Source organism: Salmo salar, chromosome 04 (genome assembly GCF_965601325.2).
Source record: "Salmo salar chromosome 04, fSalSal1, whole genome shotgun sequence".
In the NCBI taxonomy this organism is placed as follows: domain Eukaryota; kingdom Metazoa; phylum Chordata; class Actinopteri; order Salmoniformes; family Salmonidae; genus Salmo; species Salmo salar.
The window spans coordinates 29,159,589-29,181,090 of record NC_138294.1 but is presented as its reverse complement, the minus strand read 5'-3'; the positions used below and the strand labels follow the sequence as shown (position 1 = coordinate 29,181,090).

The following is a 21,502-nucleotide window of genomic DNA, read 5'->3' as shown; positions in this document are numbered from 1 at the left end:
TGGATTGATTTGCACTTTTCGCACCAAAGTATGTTAATCTCTAGGAGACAGAACGTATCTCCTTCCTGAGCGGTTTGACGGCTGAGTGGTACTTGCGTACTATTGTTTGTACAGATGAACGTGGTACCTTCAGGCGTTTGGAAAATTGCTCCCAAGGATGAACCAGATTTGTGGAGGTCTACAATTTTTTTTCTGAGGTCTTGGCTGATTTCTTTTTATTATCCCATGATGTCATGCAGAGGCACAGAGTTTGAAGGTAGGCCTTAAAATACATCCACATGTACACCTCCAATTGACTCAAATGATGTCAATTACCCTATCAAAAGCCATGACATCCTTTTCTGGAATTTTCCAATCTGTTTAAAGGCACAGTCAACTTAGTGTATGTAAACTTCTGACCCACTGGAATTGTGATACAGTGAATTAAAAGTGAAATAATCTGTCTGTAAACAATTGTTGGATAAATTACTTATGTCATGCACAAAGTAGATGTCCTAACCGATTTGCCAAAACTATAGTTTGTTAACAAGAAATTTCTGGAGTAGTTGAAAAATGAGCTTTAATGACTGCAACCTAACTGTATGTAAACTTCTGACTTCAACTGGATGTCAAAATGCTGAATTTTCGCAACGTAGCAAGTCTTCATATTTAAAAAATCTGATTTACTGAATTTTCCATGTGATCTATGATATATTCCAGGGCACGTAATTTAATATAACAGGCTTAACAATTCAATATTCATGCACAAAATCTACTTAAAATATCAAAGGGACGCAAAAGGCACTAATTTCATGGAACGACACACCTACAAGATGAATGATCCAGAGTTGCTTTGCTTTCTTAACAGTCTTGTCCATATCCTGCTTCTTATTCTAATCTCCTGACAGAAGATCTCTGTGTCTTAATCGTCTTTCTTCTTTCCACCATCTTCCTGTTTTCTTTCTTTGTGGATGAACAGCATATGCCTGTTGAGGTTAACCTTGTAATTGAAGCTTTTTCCACATTCTCCACACTTAAATGGTTTCTCTTCCATGTGAATCATTATATGTTTGGTTAAGTCACTCTTTTGCTTGAAGCTTTTCCCACAATCACCACAGCTAAATGGTTTATTTTCCGTGTGAGTCAGTAAATGAGAAGTTAGGTTCCTCTTCCTGTTGAAGCTTTTCCCGCAGTCACCACAGCTAAATGGTTTTTCTCCTGTATGATTCTGGATATGATCAATGAGGGTCTCCTTGCGATTGAAGCCTTTCCCACAAAACCCACAATGAAATGGTTTTTCTCCTGTGTGAATCATTTTATGTCTGTTCAGGGTCTGCCTGCGAGTGAAACTTTTCCCACAGTCACCACAACAAAATGGTTTCTCCCCTTTATTCTTTCCATTTTCGTTCTGTTTTCTTTCTTTGTGGACAAGCAGTATATGCCTGTTAAGGCTAACCTTGTGATTGAAGATTTTTCCACAGTCACCACAGTTAAATGGTTTCTCTCCAGTGTGAATCAAAATATGTTTGGTTAGTTCTCCCTTCAGTTTAAAGCTGTTCCCACAGTCTCCACAGCTAAATGGTTTCGCCTCTGAATGAATCCTCGAGTGCATCTTCAGTCTCTCAACCTGAGTAAAGCATTTGCCACAGTCATGGCAGCAATGAGTTTTTTTAGACGTGGTGTTGTTTTTTTTAGATTTCCTCAAAAGTTTGAGATCCAACAGTTTAGAGTCACTCCCTCTGTCCTCCACAGTTTGTGTCTGGGGAAGATCACATTCACTATTCACACAAGGAGGAGCGAATATGAACTCTATGATGTCAGCCTCCTGTTCCTGAAGCTGCCCTACATCCTGACTGGTCCTGATTTCCTTCTGCTCCTCTTTAATCTGTGTGGGCACTGTGCCCTCCTGTCCCAGACTGGGGCTCCAATCCTGCGCACAGTGCTGCTGCTCAGGTGTAACCTCCTCCCCAGAGACAGCGAGAGAGAACTGGAGGGAGTCTATTTTACGTAGTTTTATCTCCGGTGTGATCTGTAGAAGTCTCTGAAGCCGGTAATTCTCCTGTTTAGAACGGGAAATCTCCTCCCGGTACTCCTCTACCACTTTCTCTACTACGTCAAAAATCTCCACTGCAGCCACCATTAAACGCTCACTAACAAACACACTCAAAGACTGTAGTTTAGACATTTTTAGAGAACTGAGAGTTCGGTATTCAGTTCACTGCATCTAAACCCACGCAAAGAATATGCCTGGTGCAAAATCTAAACAATCTTCCCTCTAACTCTACTTCCGTGTTGTTTTCTTCTTTTGTGTTTGTCAGCGGTTGGCTAGTCCCAAAAAAGAAAACAGCGCCCCTAGCTGGATAGTTTAAAGGTTGATATGGCGAGTGATCATGTAAAATGTTAAAAATAATCAATATAATAATGGAATTTATACAACGAGTGGTTCTAATTCTGAATGCTGGTTAAACCACATTCCAGCCGATGTCTATTCCACAATAGTAATCTATGACGTTAAAATGCCTATGTACTCTGTTCCATCTGACTGAGCAATCCACTGTCTCATCAGCCCAGCTAAGCAATTTATAAACTTGATCTCCACTATAAAAAGCATCTAGACATTATCTCATATTTCTTTTAGACTAACATTTTATTTTAATCAGCCGAGATTTGTATAAAACTTTCTGTCTGTCTCTCCGACATTTGCAACATTGTTTTAATATTCAAATTCGATCTCCAGCTGTCCCATGGTAATGAACGTGTTGGGAGTCGGGACAAGACAGACAGGCAGGCAGCGTTTCTCAGCCAGTCGAAATCATGAATCTGCTGTTATAATTTTTATGGATATACACAAAGAAATGTCAATAAAAAAGGTCAAATGATACGAATGTCAGCTAGTTTTAACCGAACCGATAGAATGAATGACCAGCCAGCTTCGGTAGCAACCATAGATTTGTGGCGGGACTATATCTTGTGGAAGGATGAAATAGAATGAATAAATTAATCAAAATAACATTGTTAATGAAAATATGTCAATCCTTATTTCAATTTGTTGGTAACCTGTTGTTTGGAGGATATATTGGCACTGGTGTTGTTAGGCACGAGATGAAGTTGAGGGCCGGCAAACCGTGCCAATATATCCTCAAAACAACAGGTTACCAACAAATTGAAATAATAAAATCCCACACATGCTGATGAAAAACTAAATATTTATGACTTCATTAGATTAAGAAAGCAATGGGTACACCTATGTGCCACAGCACCATAAGCAGAAAACGTAACGTATTGTCTGCTTTATGGTTAGCCTATTTCTTTGTAAATCAACAGATACTGTGGAAAACAATGGGTCATAAAATGACTGGTTGTTTAAAGTAATGAAATTACATCTGGAAAAGAGTGTGGATTGTTGGTACATAAGTGCACATTTTAGTTTTATCTCAGCACTATCACACGTGTTTCTAATCAAGTACATGATGATTGGTTAATTAGTTGATTTTATTCGCAACACCAGTTATTAATAACATAATTTCACCATGCTCTCATCACCCCTGAGATATATTCCAAAACAAACGACCACGAATTCTCGTTTCTATAACGTGAAAATAACAACATAACAGCTGCGTAACAACAGCTTATTTACATCAAAAGTTTTACAAAAGTAAAAATCTGAAACCTACATGAAGGATGTGGAGTTTCCTTGCTTTCCTAACAGTGTTGTCCATATCCTGCCTCCTTATTCTTAAACCTATTCCCCTTCAGGAGACTGAAAAGATTTGGCATGGGTCCTCAAAAGGTTCTACAGCTGCACCATCGAGAGCATCCTTACCTGGTATGACAACTGCTCTGCCTCTGATTGCAAGACACTACAGAGGGTAGTGCATACGGCCCAGTACATCACTGGGTCCAAGCTTCCTGCCATCCAGGACTCCAGTCACCCTAGTCATAGATTGTTCTCTCTGCTACCGCATGGCAACCGGTACCGGAGCGCCAAGTCTAGGTCCAAGAGGCTTCTAAACAGCTTCTACCCCCAAGCCATAAGACTACTGAACATCTAATCAAATGGCTACCCAGACTATTTGCATTGCCCTCCCCACCTCTTTTACACTGCTGCTACTCTCTGTTATTATCTATGCATAAGTCACTTTAATAACTCTACCCACATGTATATATACTGCTCAAAAAAATAAAGGGAACACTAAAATAACACATCCTAGATCTGAATTAATGAAATAATCTTATTAAATACTTTTTTCTTTACATAGTTGAATGTGCTGACAACAAAATCACACAAAAATAATCAATGGAAATCCAATTTATCAACCCATGGAGGTCTGGATTTGGAGTCACACTCAAAATTAAAGTGGAAAACCACACTACAGGCTGATCCAACTTTGATGTAATGTCCTTAAAACAAGTCAAAATGAGGCTCAGTAGTGTGTGGCCTCCACGTGCCTGTATGTCCTCCCTACAATGCCTGGGCATGCTCCTGATGAGGTGGCGGATGGTCTCCTGAGGGATCTCCTACCAGACCTGGACTAATGCATCAGCCAACTCCAGGACAGTCTGTGGTGCAACGTGGCGTTGGTGGATGGAGCGAGACATGATGTCCCAGATGTGCTCAATTGGATTCAGGTCTGGGGAACGGGCGGGTCAGTCCATAGCATCAATGCCTTCCTCTTGCAGGAACTGCTGACACACTCCAGCCACATGAGGTCTAGCATTGTCTTGCATTAGGAGGAACCCAGGGCCAACCGCACCAGCATATGGTCTCACAAGGGGTCTGAGGATCTCATCTCGGTACCTAATGGCAGTCAGGCTACCTCTGACGAGCACATGGAGGGCTGTGCGGCCGCCCAAAGAAATGCCACCCCACACCATGACTGACCCACCGCCAAACCGGTCATGCTGGAGGATGTCGCAGGCAGCAGAACGTTCTCCACGGCGTCTCCAGACTCTGTCACGTCTGTCACGTGCTCAGTGTGAACCTGCTTTCATCTGTGAAGAGCACCGGGCTCCAGTGGCGAATTTGCCTGCACGGTGTTGGGCTGTAAGCACAACCCCCACCTGTGGACGTCGGGCCCACATACCACACTCATGGAGTCTGTTTCTAACCATTTGAGCAGACACATGCACATTTGTGGCCTGCTGGAGGTCATTTTGCAGGGCTCTGGCAGTGCTCTTCCTTGCACAAAGGCGGAGGTAGTGGTCCTGCTGCTGGGTTGTTGCCCTCCTACGGCCTCCTCCACGTCTCCTGATGTACTGGCCTGTCTCCTGGTAGCGCCTCCATGCTCTGGACACTACGCTGACAGACACAGCAAACCTTCTTGCCACAGCTTGCATTGATGTGCCATCCTGGATGAGCTGCACTACCTGAGCCACTTGTGTGGGTTGTAGATTCTGTCTCATGATACCACTAGAGTGAAAGCACCGACAGCATTCAAAAGTGACCAAAACATCAGCTAGGAAGCATAGGAACTAAGAAGTGGTCTGTGGTCCCCACCTGCAGAACCACTCCTTTATTGGGGGTGTCTTGCTAATTGCCTATAATTTCCACCTGTTGTCTATTCCATTTGCACAACAGCATGTGAAATTTATTGTCAATCAGTGTTGCTTCCTAAGTGGACAGTTTGATTTCACAGAATTGTGATTGACTTGGAGTTACATTGTGTTGTTTAAGTGTTCCCTTTATTTTTTTGAGCAGTGTATATTACCTCAATTACCTCGACTATGTACCCCCTGTACATAGCCTCGCTCTTGTTATTTTACTGCTGCTCTTTAATGATTTGTTACTTTCATTTCTTTTTTTTGTTGTATTTTTCTTAAAACTGCATTGTTGGTTAAGGGCTGGTCAGTAAGCATTTCACTGTAAGGTCTACTACACCTGTTGTATTCGGCGCATGTGACAAAATGTGATTTGATCTCGGAGATTCTATAGTAACGTCAACCTGAGGAAAAATTAAGTTTGACATTTCCAAATAAAACCATGGTTTCACCCGTGGAAGTTCAGATCCCTTCCTTGACACTCCCACCCAAGGGGTTCTATAGACACAGAAATCAAAAGTTGCATTTATGTTATCTGTCCATTCTGTGAGACATTTTGTTTGTGATCTTGTGTGCAAATGTCACATCCATAACACTGGAATTGCTGCTCTGTCTTAATTGTCTTTCTTCTTTCCATTTTTGTCCTGTTTTCTTTCTTTGTAGATGTTCATGGTCCAGGCTCAATTTGTTTCTGAAGCTTTTCCTGCAGTCACTCTCCTGTGTGTTAAGAATAACCTCTGCCTGTTAAGAGTAACCTTTTAATTTAAGCTTGTCCCACAGTCACCACAGCTAAAGGGTTTCTCTCCTGTATGAGTCCACATGGGCCTCTTCAGGGGCCCCTTAAGATTTACATTTTTTTCCCACTGAGGTTTTTTTAGACGTGATGCTGGGTTTCTTCAATGGAGGGTTTGGAACCCAATGGTGGGCTGATGTCAAGTCCTACTGGATCGCTGCTTGCGGCTGATCTGTGGCTGGAGGCACAAGAAAACATTAGTAATGTTCAGAGAATGTTATTTAAAAACATAATCATTCCGTTCTCAGCATGAACAAAACTCTCTCTATCTTGTTAAGTGCCCACTAATTGGCCACACCTGATCTTAATGAGTGCTTGTTTCCTTTGGAATGGGGCTTGTTTGAATATTCTAAAATGAACAGCTTTGTATGAGTTACAGAAACAAGGCATGCGAGCTCCATCCTGGTGGCGCAGTGGACTATAGAGAAAATAAGATCATAGGTTTGAATCTCACTGATGTTGTGCCACAATAAAAAACGAATGTTTGTATGATTAATGCCTGAGCAAATTAAACCACGTGTCCTATCTGTGCTTGTTAGTAAACGTTTTATTGAAACATGTTCTCAGAATGTTAATTCTCTTCAAATAACTTATAATTTCCATTCTCAGAACGTTACTAAAACCTCCCAGGAAAAAACTTTCAGGGAACCATTGTAAAAAGTTCTCAGAACCTCCCTGCAACCTAAAAGTTTACAATCCCAGAACAGGCTAATGTTTTACTTCCATTCTAAGAATGTTTAAAACATGTTCTTTTTTACCGGTCAGGAAACGTATGGCTTTGTTCCCAGAACCAATAGGAAACCAAAAAAAGGAACCAAATGTGCTAGCTGGGTAGTGGCCGTTTAAAGAAAACTGAACCATGGATTACAGCTTCTCTTGGCCCATAGACCACTTTCAGGGTGAGGAACAGTCTAACATCAAGTTGTAAAATACTGAACTACTTCTTTAACATCCTTTCAGAGAACTTACTGGGGTAATAATAACCAGAGTTGATTATCTTGTGATGGTATAAAAATCCCACTCAAGTGAATATTGATGCAAAACAAAACAAACACCAATTAAATTAAGATAGCAACATTTACACCTATCATCCACAGCACAATGAGGAGAAAAATGAATGATGATATGTTCCATGGTTATTTGTAAATTAACAAAGATAATATATTGTGGATTTTTGGTGCGTACATGAGCTCTAGGGAGATTCTCAATTGGGCTTCTCAAGTCCGTCCTCTCCTCGACTCATCCATCCTCCTCTCCTCTGTGACCCAGAAACTGAGGGGATTCGATTAATGCCCCAGGTGAACCATGTTAGCGTTGATTGCATGCCTCATGACGCGCAAGTGGAGACACCTCTTCTCGATTACCTTTTTCAAAAGGAGGCGAGGAGAGGACAGAGGTGAGGACGCGAGGAGTCAAGCACCCCAATTGAGATTCTCCCGTTGTTTGCATCCCAATTATCCATACTTCTCTCAAAGTGTGCACTTGAACACTCCCCGTAAAGGATTTCAAAGCATTGAGTTGGTGTTAGCATTGGCTGAAGGGAGTTTCCATCATTATTAAATCCATCAGGACTCTAGAGAACATAATAGAACAGTGTTCCTCAATACATTCCCGGGGATCCCCAAGGAGTGCATATTTATGTTTCAGCCCAGCACTACCACAGCTGTTTCTAATGAGGGACTTGAATCAATGATTGGTTCATTAGTTCACCCCCCCCCCCCCCTTTTCCCCTCAACATTACAACATGTTTAATATATTGATAACATCAGTCTTGCCATTCTCTCACAGCCCTGAGAATTCCAGGAATTCCTGTTTCTAATAGGGTGAAAACATCAACATACTTTGAACAAGACGTGTGAGTTTCCTCACAGACCAGGACTGGTTTCCTACAACACTCTGTACTCTTTGACCATGAAATTAAATCAAACTAATTTTACAAAAGTAAATGAATCACACATACAGTATATTTATCTTAAACCTACAACATGAATGATCCAGAGTTGCTTTGCTTTCCTAACAGAGTTGTCCACATCTTGCCTTCTTATTCCCATCTCCTGATACTCCCCTGATCTGTCTTCCTTGTCTTTATTTTATCCAATTTTGTCCTGTTTTCTTTCTTTGTGGATGTTCTATATATTACTGTCCAGGTTCAATTAGTGTCTGAAGCTTATCTCACAGTCACCACATCGAAATGGCTTCTCTCCTGTACTTTTGTGAGTCTGCATATGCACAGGTAGGATTTCCTTAAGTCTGAAGCTTTTCCCGCAGTCAACACCTGTTAAATGTTTTTTCTCCTGTGTGTGTCAGTAAATGAACAGTTAGGTTCCCCTTCCTGTTGAAACTTTTCCCGTAGTCATCACAGCTAAATGGCTTCTCTCCTGTGTCAATCAGTGCATGTTTGGTTAGTTCTCCCTTATGCTTGAAGCTTTCCCCACAGTCGCAACAGCTAAATGGTTTCTCTCCTGTATGAGCCCATATATGCCTGTTAAGGGTAACCTTCTGTCTGAAGCGTTTCCCGCAGTCACCACAGCTAAATGGTTTCTCTCCTGTATGAGTCAGTAGAGGCGCGGTTAAGGTCCCCTTGTGTCTAAAGCTTTTCCCACAGTCACCACAGACAAATGATTTCTCTCCTGTGTGAGTCTGCATATGCCTGTTAAGGCTAACCTTCTGTCTGAAGCTTTTCCCGCAGTCACCACAAACAAACAATTTCTCCCCTGTGTGAGTCAGTACATGCCTTTTAAGAGAAACCTTTTGATTGAAGCTTGTCCCACAGTCACCGCAGCTAAATGGTTTCACTCCGGTGTGACTCCGGATATGCTCAGTTAGGTTCTTCTTGTGTCTGAAGCTCTTCCCGCAGTCATCACAGCTAAATGGTGTCTCTCCTGTATGAGTCTTTATATGCTCATTTAGGGTCCCCTTGCGATTGAAGCTATTCTCACAGTGTCCACAGCTAAAGGGTTTCTCTCCTGTATGAGTCTGTATGCGCCTGCTTAGGGTCCCCTTGCAATTCAATCTTTTCCCAGTGTGAGGTTTTTGAACTGTGGTGCTGGGTTTAGTGCTGGGTTTCTTCAATGGTGGGTTGGGATCCAATGGTCGGCTGATGTCAAGTCCTACTGGATCGCTGCTTGCGGCCGATCTGTGGCAGGAGGCATCGTCTTGATTATCTGGAGGGTCACAGGGATTGTCAAGGTGGGTCACAGTGACAAAAGGTTTGAGATTCACTGGTTTAGAGTCAGTCCCTCTGTACTCCACCGTTTTTGTGAAGAGTCAAGGACTGAAGTTGATCCTCCTGATCACATTCATTTTTTCACACAGGGAGGAGTGAATATGAACTCTATGATGTCAGCCTCCAGTCCCTGAAGCTGACTGGTCCTGATTTCCTCCTGTTCCTCTTTAATCTGTATGGGCGCCGTGTCCTCTTGCCCCACATTGGGGCTCCACTCCTGCTCACAGTGCTGCTGCTCCGGGGTGGGGTCCTCTTCCTCAGAGACAGCGAGAGAGAACTGGAGGGGGTCTATTCTACATCGTTTTTATTCCGGGTGTGATCCGCAGCAGTCTCCCTAGCCGGTCATTCTCCTCTTTAAATTGGGAAATCTCCACCTGGTACTTCGCTACCACTTTCTCTATTACTCCCAAAATCTCTACTGCAGCCACAGTTAAACGCTCACTAGCAAACACACTCAAAGACTGTAGTTTAGCCATTTTCAGTGGATTGACAATCACTGGTTTAAATAACAGACTTAGCAGAGAGAAGATGTTACAGTGTCATTCTGTTTTCACTATTTTACAACTTGATGTTAGACTGTTCCTCACCCTGAAAGTGGTCTATGGGCCAAAATAAACTGTAATCCATGGTTCAGTTTTCTTTAAACAACCACTACAAACTTCATCTAACCTTAGCAGTGGTGTAAAGTAAGTCGTTTTTTGGGGGTCTCTGTACCTTACGTTACTTTTAACTTCACTACATTCCCAAATAAAAGTATTTCTCCATACATTTTCACTGACACCCAAAGGTACTCGTTACATTTTGAATGCTTAGCAGGACAGGAAAATTGTCTAATTCACACACGAACCAAGAGAACATCTCTTGTCATCTCTACTGCCTCTGATCTGGCGGTCTCACTAAACAAACACCTGCTTCCTTTGTAAATGATGTCTGGGTGTTGGAGCATACCCCTGGCTATCCGTAAATAAAATAAAAACTAGTAAATGATGCCGTCTGGTTTGCTTTAGTCCCAACAACGAATATTCCAAATCAAAACTCGCCTACACCGATGTATGCTCGCCTCCAATTCTACTTTTGGGCTGTCGTCTTCTTTTGTGTTTATCATCGGATGACTAGCATATAGCTGTATGGAGTTGTAGCAAAGAGTGCAGTTGTAAATTGGTGGTCGGGTACATCATTCTGTAATCTTAAACAGATTTTGCTGTGTTTTTTTTTTATACTCTTTTTTTATACTCTTCAGTCTCAATGTATTATTAATATAGATTATAGGGAAGAAAAAGAATGTATGTGTCTGTGCGTGGCAAACTTTCAGCTCAGATGATAAGGGTAGGTTCTATTGATTCACAAAGGGGCCTGTTTGTTTATCATATAATTACAGCTTGTAACAGTTTGAATATTTACACATTTCCATGACACTAGTGTGAGTGAATACTGTGGCCAATTTGATTTAATTGATTTAAACTTGATCTGTTCAAAATTAAACTTTTAGGCAAAACACTGACATTCTTGCAACGTAATGTACCATTATTTAACCATCCGAGGGCCCAAATAGTACCTTATTCAATAGGGGTGCCATTGCCTGTACATTTGTCCAAAAATATTGTACACACAATTACAGTCACTTTGATATATACTCCTTAGATCTGTGTGTGTGTGTGCATTTGAGGAAAAACATAACAGTATTGAGAATGAGGTTCTCTTGTGCAAGTAGCACTACTATTTTATATCACTCCGCCTCCTTGAACAGGGAATATAATGGCTGACACTGGGCCGATAAGCGTACATTGACTGAGGGAATTCATCAACAACACCGAAACGACTTATTTGTATTTATTGAGAAACCTGCCTTCTCATGGCTCTTAGAATGAGCCGTTGACCATAACGTGTTACGATAATTTCTCAAAAACTCACTGAGGTAATTCATTTCTTTCCACTACTTTTATTAGCCAAGGCAAGTGGCTAGTTCACCACCAGCTAGCTAACTTAGCATCATCACGCAGCTCGCTAGCAAGTTAGCTACCCCATTACCCAAAACAAAACTAGGTTGGTGCTGTATTTTCGAGTAGACATGTATTTAACCAGCTACGTGTACTCATTTTGAAACTGTTATAGCCAACAACAACTAACTAGGTAGCTAGCTATCTTGTCAGGCCGTGAAATCTTGTTTGTTTTTAGTTGGCCAGCTAGCTAAGTTACCTAGATAGGTCACGTTAGCTACTAGCAACATGCCGTTACCTACGCAAGTGCCAGCAAGGTATTGTAAGGTATTCGTAGCTAACTGTAATTCTTACTAGCAAGTGACAGTACTTTCCCCTCCTAATTTTGCTTTGAACATCAATTGTTCAAACTTTCCAAGGGCAGTGAATGCAACAATTTAACGTTAGTTAGCCTTCAACGTATTTTCAATTATCGGAATTTCACCCCCAGTTTTCGCGGGGAAGGTGGGGGGGCTCAAGTGTTACCATGGCGTTCAACTTCACGTTGCCAAACAGTGACAAAGCCAAATGTAAACTAGTTTAGAATTGCATAGCTACATTGGTATCCCAAATGATGAATACGCCGCATCGATTTGTCTTACGTTAGAAGTTCTCAGAGGGGGGGCTAGTTGTTAGTTGTTGCTAGTGACAGTTGGCTCCTGCAAACTCACTGAAGTGGAGGGAATTTCGTAAACTTTACCGGGAATTCTAGCGGTCTACAACGCAGAGGTTTAACGCTAATCCATCTAGACTAAACAGTTCCTTTTGTCGTAAAGTTAGCAAACTACTGTTAGTCAGCAAGAAATCCTTACTCAATCTTCTACCTCTCCAAAAGCAAACCAACCAATTAATAGTGGGTGACTGAATACACCGCACAGGTAACGTTACGTAATCGATAGGTAAGGTAACGTTATTGAAATCGGTAATGTTTATTATTATTGTTTATTATTATGTCATAAATAAGTCACACTGTTTTGTAGCAAACTAGCTATGGTGTTTTGGATTATTTATTAACGTTATGCTTCACATGTTATGGTTTAGTTTACTTTAATACTTGTCATAAGGGAAAGGTCTGTGAATGTTGACTGTTGCTTAGTTGCAGGAACATGTCCCGAACAAGGCACAGTTTCTGGCCGGAGGCTGTTTCTGAACGCAACAAACGCTTCTAGAGTCATGCACTCTGTTAATGTCATAACGGTGTAATAACTACTTTGGAGAAACACCTCTGTATATTGTTTTCCTTGTTTATTTTGACTTGTGTGTGTGTGTGTGTGTCAGGTTTTCCTTTTGGAAAATGTGTCCCAGACAACGTGACCTGAAATATTTTAATTTGCTGTCAATTTGAGAAATGTTCCTGGGCTATAATGTTATGCATTGTGTGTATAACCCATTAGGACGTCCACTCACGGTGCTCAGAATGACAAACATTTTGATTATGGTATCCATCTTAACAGAACACCCAACTCATGTAATGAAGCAGACACTAAAGCATTATTAAAAAAAATGTGCCAAAATGCAATTTGTGGGAAAACAACACCATTACAAACAGCGACCCTGATGCCAGCGGTTCTATATGTGACAGAGATGACAATCTCTGTTAGAAACTTAGGTTGCTAATATAACTGGGATTTGATATGAAAACCAACAGGAGAGATGTTGGTTTAAAGGGTGTATGAGGAAGTATCCACGTTTCTATGGTCAGATTTTTCCTAGGCTGCTTTGTAGCAAGATAAGACATGCCACATAATATGAATGAAAACGTTCAGGTTTCAGACAATTATGTATGTTTTCAAAATGCATACTGCCGCCATCTCACATTGCCAAGTGGTGGGTGACGTGCTGATAGCATGCCTACCGTTACCTTTGTATTTAATGGGATGCGTGTTGCAATTGCCGGTTGAGAAATAAAAATATTAGATATATTTAATTGTGGCCATCAACACCGTTTTGAACAGGTGACTGCGTTAGAATTGTTGCCCAATGACTGGTCTTACTGTAGTACATGTTTTACTCCAGCAACAACGAGCTGAGGAGCTGCTGCAGCTCCAGCGCTGTCTGACAAGCGATATTCTGCTCAAAATAGGCTCTGTGCGCAGGTAAGAAATGATACATTACAACCAATGTTCCCTCGTTTTTCTTCGTCACTGAGCAAATTTCAGGTCTGCTGAGAACAAATTTTGAAAGTTGTGTAAATTTTGTGCAACTTCCAACGCACTGTTACTCTGAGCACTGAGGTTGTATCTGCTGTAAGTTAGTTTTAACAGTGGCCATGTATGTAGGCAACTGTGGCTATTTGATCATTATGTCGGTCCTGCCAGAGTGGCCTAGCATCAAAAACAATGAAGAAATGCGTCCCATAACATTTTAACATGGAAATAGCTGTTCTCTCTCAGCCTACAGTAGCAACAATGTGTGGTGTTCAATGTAGGATTCCATGAGACTTTTGGGGAAAAAAACATGCAGGGCTTGACAATAACCTCTTTATCAACTTGTCCTTCAGACAAGGTGACTGAAAATGCTGTTTGATGCAAGAAACGACTTTACAAAATAAAATGCATTATTGTCATACCATTATTACAGAGAATCAGAAATGATGCTATCCTCTGCCTATTGGCTACTTAGCTTATTCAAGCCAGTCTCAATTTTATTTTTATACACACATTCATGTTGTTACTCCTGTGGACAGAGTGCATTGGAGGTCGATCGTGATTGGCCGGTTGGTTGGTGACCACTGCTCTAGAAAGTTTAGTAAAGTAATCTGTGAGCTGATATTTCTGCACAGCAGTCCCCAATTTTATTTCCACTAAATTTAACAAAATAACCTAATAGACGATAAGCATGAATGTGAAATGTATTTCCATCAATTAATATAAAGCATTATTTTTGCACTGGGAGGATTTATTTTTTCTTTCTCCTGGTCAATTTGGCTGGCAACAATTTTATCGGCTTCATTTTTTTTATTGTCCTAAAGCCAACAATTACCGGCTAACGGAAAACCTGGTGAGTGTGTAAATTAGTTGTTTACAGTATGCCAGTATGAAAGAGTCTCCAGTCCAAAGCCGTTCTAGAGTGTTGACTGACGATTCATGTCAACGACCCAACAGGTGCGGAGCGGAGGAGGACATGGCGACAGGGGGCTCTCCCTTTGACGACTGTGCAGACGAGCAGGAGCTGCACAACTGGACCGTTACCAACGGCAGCAGCCTGGAGGACAGGCTCAACAACATGGTACAGAGGAGACGAGGGGGACAATGGTTGTGTCCCAAATGGAACCCTATTCCCGATGTAGTACACTACTTTTGACCAGAGCCCTATGGGTCCTGGTCAAACGTAGGGTACTGCTGAATAAGGTGGCATTTGGGACCATTGAGAACGGACACTAAAAAGCTAAATCCTAACTGGAGATTTGCGAAAGTAACAAATCTTTGTGATTGCATAAGTTTGTGGATATATCGCCCCACAGTGGAGGTGTCATAATACCCATAAAGCCTAGAGGTCAAACAGGGAAATGGTTCCAATCATTTTCCCACCATTCATCTACACGAAACACAGTCCTTATTTGACGTGTTTCTAAAAACCCTTATGGGAAAAAAATGTATGTGCAAAAACAATTGGAACTATTTCCCTGTTTGTCCGCTAGGTTTTATGGGTATTATGACTCATACTGTGGTATCTATAGCTTTAGTAAGGATTAATCCCCCTCACTGACTAGCTCTAGAGTCTTTCAATCTACCTACAATGCTGACCGAAGCAAGACATGGATTTGAAATAGTGTATTACAAGTTTATTGTAGTGTGTCCTCTTTGGGTAACCATGATGTGTAGTACATGGTATTACATAAAACACATGTATATGTGGATATGAGCTTCTGTCCTTTTAAACTCCAGGGTGAAGTTTCCCCCTAGGTAAATGTCAAGGATCAGCTTCCCCCTCCCTCAATCCTAACCTGAACCATTTGTGGGGAGGAAATGCAAAACTGACCCAAGATCAGTGTTTAGGGATGACTTCACCCTACACCCCTTTTGAGCTTCCTGTCCCCCCTCAGGACTGGGGCATTCAGCAGAAGAAGGCCAACCGCTCAACGGAGAAGAACAGGAAGAAATTCTCAGCCGGCGGCGTGGCAGAGAGCCGGCTGACCAATGACATCTCCCCGGAGTCCACACCTGGCACGGGGCGGAGAAGGACAAACACCCCTCATTCCTTCCCCCACGTCAAGTACACCACCCAGATGTCGGTGCCCGATCAGGCTGAGCTGGAACGTCTCCGGCAGAGGATCAACTTCACTGACCTCGATGAGGTGAGAGGATTTTCCCTAGCGTTTTCTGAACTATGCATTTCTTCTTGGCGGATTCATCTGTGATTTGTTGGGGGTTGGTGTATGGGGGGGGGGTCATAGTTAATCCAGAAATGTGTAAAGTAGTGATCCACCGATATTACATTTTTGGCCGATACCGATATCCAATATTTTCCTTGCCAAAAAAAACAAAACTGATAATAAAAAAAATGTAACCTTTATTTAACTAGGCAAGTCAGTTAAGAACAAATTCTTATTTACTGGCCCATCGCTCTAACCACTAGGCTACCTGACCGATAACTAGGGTTGCAAAATTCCGGTAACTTTCTCAATTCCCAGGTTTTCCAGAAATCCTGGTTGGAAACTCCTGGAATCAGAAGGGAATAAGCCGGAAATCCAGGAATCTTCCAACTGGGATTTCTATGCAACTTGGAAATTGATTTTGCAGCCCAACCGATATTTAAAATTTTAGTGGCATTTTAAGCATTCTAGTATAGTTAAATAGTTATCACGGACACAGCGGTCTAAGGCACTGCATCTCAGTGCAAGAGGCATCACTACAGTCCCTGGTTCAAATCCAGGCTGTATCACATCCAGCAGGTATATTTCACTGGTCATCCCCAAAGCCAACACTTACTTTGGCCGCCTTTCCTTCCAGTTCTCTGCTGCCAATGACTGGAACGAATTGCAAAAGTCACTGAAGCTGGAGACTTACATTTCCCTCACTAACTTTGAGCATCAGCTGTCAGGGCAGCTTACCGATCACTGTACCTGTACACAGTGAATCTGTACATAGCACACCCAACTACCTCATCCCCATATTATTGCTTACCCTCTTGCTCTTTTGCACCCCAGTATCTCTACTTGCACATCTATCACTCCAGTGTTAATGCTTAATTGTAATTATTTTGCCTCTATGGCCTATTTATTGCCTACCTCCCTTCTCTTCTACATTTGCACACACTGTATATTGATTTTTTTTCTATTGTGTTATTGGCTGTATGTTTGTTTATGTGTAACTCTGTTGTTTTTGTCGCACTGCTTTGCTTTATCTTGGCCAGGTCGCAGTTGTAAATGAGAACTTGTTTTCAACTGGCCTACCTGGTTCAATAAAGGTGAAATAAAAAATAATAGTTAACATCCGGCCGTGGTTGGGAGTCCTATAGGGCAGCGCACAATTGGCCCAGCATCGTCCGGGTTTGGCCGGGGTAGGCCTTCATTGTAAATAAGAATTTGTTCTTAACTGACTTGCCTAGTTAAATAAAGGTTACACACACCACACTGACCAAAAAGTTATTTTGTTGGCATTTACGTATGTCCCCATTACCAGTAAAACATAATCAAAACCTATTTCTTTCACTTACTTACTTGCTGTGCTGTTTCATTCTCAACCAGGATTTCATCATGCATGTCAAGCAGTGAAGTTTCAGCTCTGTCTGTCCGTGGCCTCTTCCTCGGTGCGCGCTGTCACCATGTTCGTTTCCATCTTGTCCAGTTGTGTATGTAACATTTCACGTAAACCCTGTTTCTTGTCTGCATCGAAGTAGTGGTCCTTGTACATAGCATCGAGCATGGCGGCGACACCGTAAAGAGAGAATGCCACCGAATCGCTTGTTCACAGCCTGTGTTGGCAGTTTTTATGAGCAGTCGTTTCAATGCCATTTGGTGGTTCACTTCTTTACTATCAAATGAGACAAACTTATCACACAAGTCGGAGTTATACTTAAACTAAATCTTTAATCACTTATTAATAATAGAGCAGTTCAATACAACGCACACATACATAAAGTGAATTGATTGAGTGCTCTACGATAATGATGGCTGGTCGTCGATTCACGGTCAAATCATTCGTTGAGAACCCTGAGATAAAAGTACAAAGGTTATTTTATAGCCAAGACACACCCCTTTTAACCATACATGACGAACAACAGATATATAGAATAGAGGTCAACCGATTATGATTTTTTCAACGCCGATGCTGATTTATTTTTTTGATTTTTTTTTATTTATTTGTAATAATGACAATTACAACAATACTGAATGAACACTTATTTTAACTTAATATAATACATAAATAAAATCAATTTAGCCTCAAATAAATAATGAAACATGTTCAATTTGGTTTAAATAATGCAAAAACAAAGTGTTGGAGAAGAAAGTAAAAGTGCAATATGTGCCATGTAAGAAAGCTAACGTTTTAACATTTAACATTACATTTAAGTCATTTAGCAGACGCTCTTATCCAGAGCGACTTACAAATTGGTGCATTCACCTTATAATATCCAGTGGAACAACCACTTTACAATAGTGCATCTAAATCTTTTACGGAGGGGTTAGAAGGATTACTTTATCCTATCCCAGGTATTCCTTAAAGAGGTGGGGTTTCAGGTGTCTCCGGAAGGTGGTGATTGACTCCGCTGTCCTGGCGTCGTGAGGGAGCTTGTTCCACCATTGGGGTGCCAGAGCGGGAACTGTGCTTCCTCAGAGGTAGGGAGGCGAGCAGGCCAGAGGTGGATGAACGCAGTGCCCTTGTTTGGGTGTAGGGCCTGATCAGAGCCTGAAGGTACGGAGGTGCCGTTCCCCTCACAGCTCCGTAGGCAAGCACCATGGTCTTGTAGCGGATGCGAGCTTCGACTGGAAGCCAGTGGAGAGAGCGGAGGAGCGGGGTGACGTGAGAGAACTTGGGAAGGTTGAACACCAGACGGGCTGCGGCGTTCTGGATGAGTTGTAGGGGTTTAATGGCACAGGCAGGGAGCCCAGCCAACAACGAGTTGCAGTAATCCAGACGGGAGATGACAAGTGCCTGGATTAGGACCTGCGCCGCTTCCTGTGTGAGGCAGGGTCGTACTCTGCGAATGTTGTAGAGCATGAACCTACAGGATCGGGTCACCGCCTTGATGTTAGAGTTTTAAGTGCCTTGCTCAGAACATGGGAACATATGAAAGCTGGTGGTTCCTTTTAACATGAATCTTCAATATTCCCAGGTAAGAAGTTTTAGGTTGTAGTTATTATAGGAATTATAAGACTATTTCTCTCTATACGATTTGTATTTCATATACCTTTGACTATTGGATGTTCTTATAGGCACTTTAGTATTGCCAGTGTAACAGTATAGCTTCCGTCCCTCTCCTCGCTCCTACCTGGGCTTGAACCAGGAACACATCGACAACAGCCACCCTCGAAGCAGCGTTACCCATGTAGAGCAAGGGGAACAACTACTCCAAGTCTCAGAGCGAGTGACGTTTGAAACGCTATTAGCGCGCACCCGCTAACTAGCTAGCCATTTCACATCGGTTACACCAGCCTACCGTAAATTCCGGACTATAAGCCGCAACTTTTTTCCCAGGCTTTGAACCTCGCGGCTTAAACAATGACGCGGCTAATATATGGATTTTTCCCGCTTTCAATTTTTTTTTCTCCAAAAAAACACATTCTGTGACGTGCTCAGTTTTTTGGCGGCATGAAGCTTTCATTAGACCAATGAAATTGCCGAACGGGTTAAGGTCAAAGAACTATTTTTGTTTACTGTTTAGATTAAATCGAGCGCTCTCAAACTTCCCATCATTCTGATTACGGTAGTCATTTTGTCACCCTCATCATGGCAAAGACACGGAGAAATGCATATGATGCAGCTTTCAAGTTGAAGGCGATTGATCTGGCTGTTGGAAAAGGAAATAGAGCTGCTGCACATGAGCTTGGTCTTAATGAGTCGATGATAAGACATTGGAAACAGCAGCGTGAGGAATTGACTCAGTGCAAAAAGACAACTAAAACTTACTGCTAATTTTATTTATTTTTGTTACAAGCCGTGTTTCGTTAAAGCCTGTGTAAAGTTCATTTGTTTCAATGTACCGGTAGGCACCTGCAGCTTATAGACATGTGCGGCTTATTTATGTTCAAAATAATATATATTTTTTTAATTCAGTGGGTGCGGCTTATATTCAGGTGCGCTTAATAGTCCGGAAATTACGGTAATCTTGGGAGTTGACAGGCTTGAAGTCATAAACAGTGCAATGCATTGCGAAGAGCTGCTGGCAAAACGCACGAAAGTGCTGTTTGAATGAATGCTTACGAGCCTGCTGGTGCCTACCACCGCTCAGTCAGACTGCTCTAACAAATCATAGACTTAATTATAATATAATAAACACACAGAAATACAAGCCGTAGGTCATTAATATGGTCGAATCTGGAAACTATCATCTCGAAAACAAAATGTTTTTTTTTCAGTGAAATACGGAACCGGTCCGTATTTTATCTAACGGGTGGCATCCCTAAGTCTAAATATTCCTGTTACATTGCACAACCTTCAATGGTATGTCATAATTACGTAAAATTCTGGCAAATTAGTTTGCAACGAGCCAGGCAATGAACGCAAGAGCAGTGACACAATTTCATGTTAGCAGGCAATATTAACTAAATATGCAGGTTTAAAAAATATATACTTGTGTATTGATTTTAAAGAAAGGCATTGATGTTTATGGTTAGGTACATTGGTGCAACGACTGCTTTTTTCGCAAATACGCTTGTTAAATCATCACCATTTGTTGAAGTAGGCTGTGATTTGATGAGAAATTAACAGGCACCGCATCGATTATATGCAACGCAGGACACGTTAAACTAGTAATATCATCAACCATGTGTAGTTAACTAGTGATTATGTTAAGATTGATAGTTTTTTTTATAAGGTATGTTTAATGCTAGCTAGCAACTTACCTTGGCTTCTTGCTGCCCTCGCGTAACAGGTAGTCAGCCTGTCATGCAGGCTCCTCGTGGAGTGCAATGTATGGCAGGTGGTTAGAGCGTTGGACTAGTAACCAGAAGGTTGCAAAAACGAATCCCCGAGTCCCCCCTGAACAAGTCAGTTAACCCCCGTTCCTAGGCCCTCATTGTAAATAAGAATGTGTTCTTAATCTGACTTGCCTAGTTTAAAAAAAACGAAGAAAAACGGCAAATCGGTGGCCAAAAATACCGGTTACCGATTGTTATGAAAACTTGAAATCGGCCCTAATTTATCGGCCATTCCGATTTAAATCGGTCGACCTCTAATATAGAATGGGTCACAAGGTTAAGATTTGTATGAAAGCTACTGTTTGCTATGTATTATAGGTATCTGCTGTGTCAACAGTTTTCATTGTATAGACCAGTTTCTGGCCCTCCGACTCCAAACTAGAACAAAAACATTAACTCATGCTCTGGAATGCTCTTTAGGTTTTATCAACCAAAATACATCGTAAATCTCCTCTGTCAGTGTTATCTCCCAGAGGCCCATCCTCAGAACACACACACAATAGTTAAGAATACTCTATTCTGTCGAATAAAACAACCATTTGATGCAATAAAAGTATTATAACATAATCTTGCAATTTTGCTCTCACAGCCATGACGGAGGGTATCACGTCTACTGCAGGCGCAGTTGATGAGCTTATTTCTCGAGTCAGTTGTTCGAATGGAGCTAGCTAGTGTGTTCATGTTTCAAACATGTTCTCACATGCCGTTGAAATGGCAGCAGCGGTATGACAACCAGCATTTTCATGAGCATGCAATACGACTTTCCTCAGTACGAAATCCTCAACGACCCATTGTGATGTCAGACTCGGCATGCTCATGAGGCTGATATCGCAGGTCCATATGTCAGTTGTGAAGCTAATAGCAGTGACGCTATTAGTGTGTAACTCCGGTAGGGCAACATCTGATAT

The 21,502-nt window shown here is 41.7% G+C and overlaps 1 protein-coding gene across 14 annotated transcripts in view; it reads left to right on the top strand.

Moving 5' to 3' along the window:
• Positions 1-11,254: 11,254 nt before the first annotated feature.
• The window catches only part of LOC106602553 (pericentriolar material 1 protein), a 38,113-nt gene continuing 27,865 nt past the window's right edge, over positions 11,255-21,502 (top strand). For 8 of the 14 annotated variants that reach the window (XM_082974250.1, XM_082974248.1, XM_082974249.1 and 5 more), the window contains exons 1-3: positions 11,256-11,451; positions 14,617-14,740; positions 15,558-15,809. In XM_082974250.1, coding sequence (XP_082830376.1) covers positions 14,636-14,740; positions 15,558-15,809 — 357 coding nt within the window. In that variant the 5' untranslated portion in view covers positions 11,256-11,451; positions 14,617-14,635. The other 6 variants (XM_082974244.1, XM_082974246.1, XM_082974245.1 and 3 more) reach the window with 4 other exon arrangements.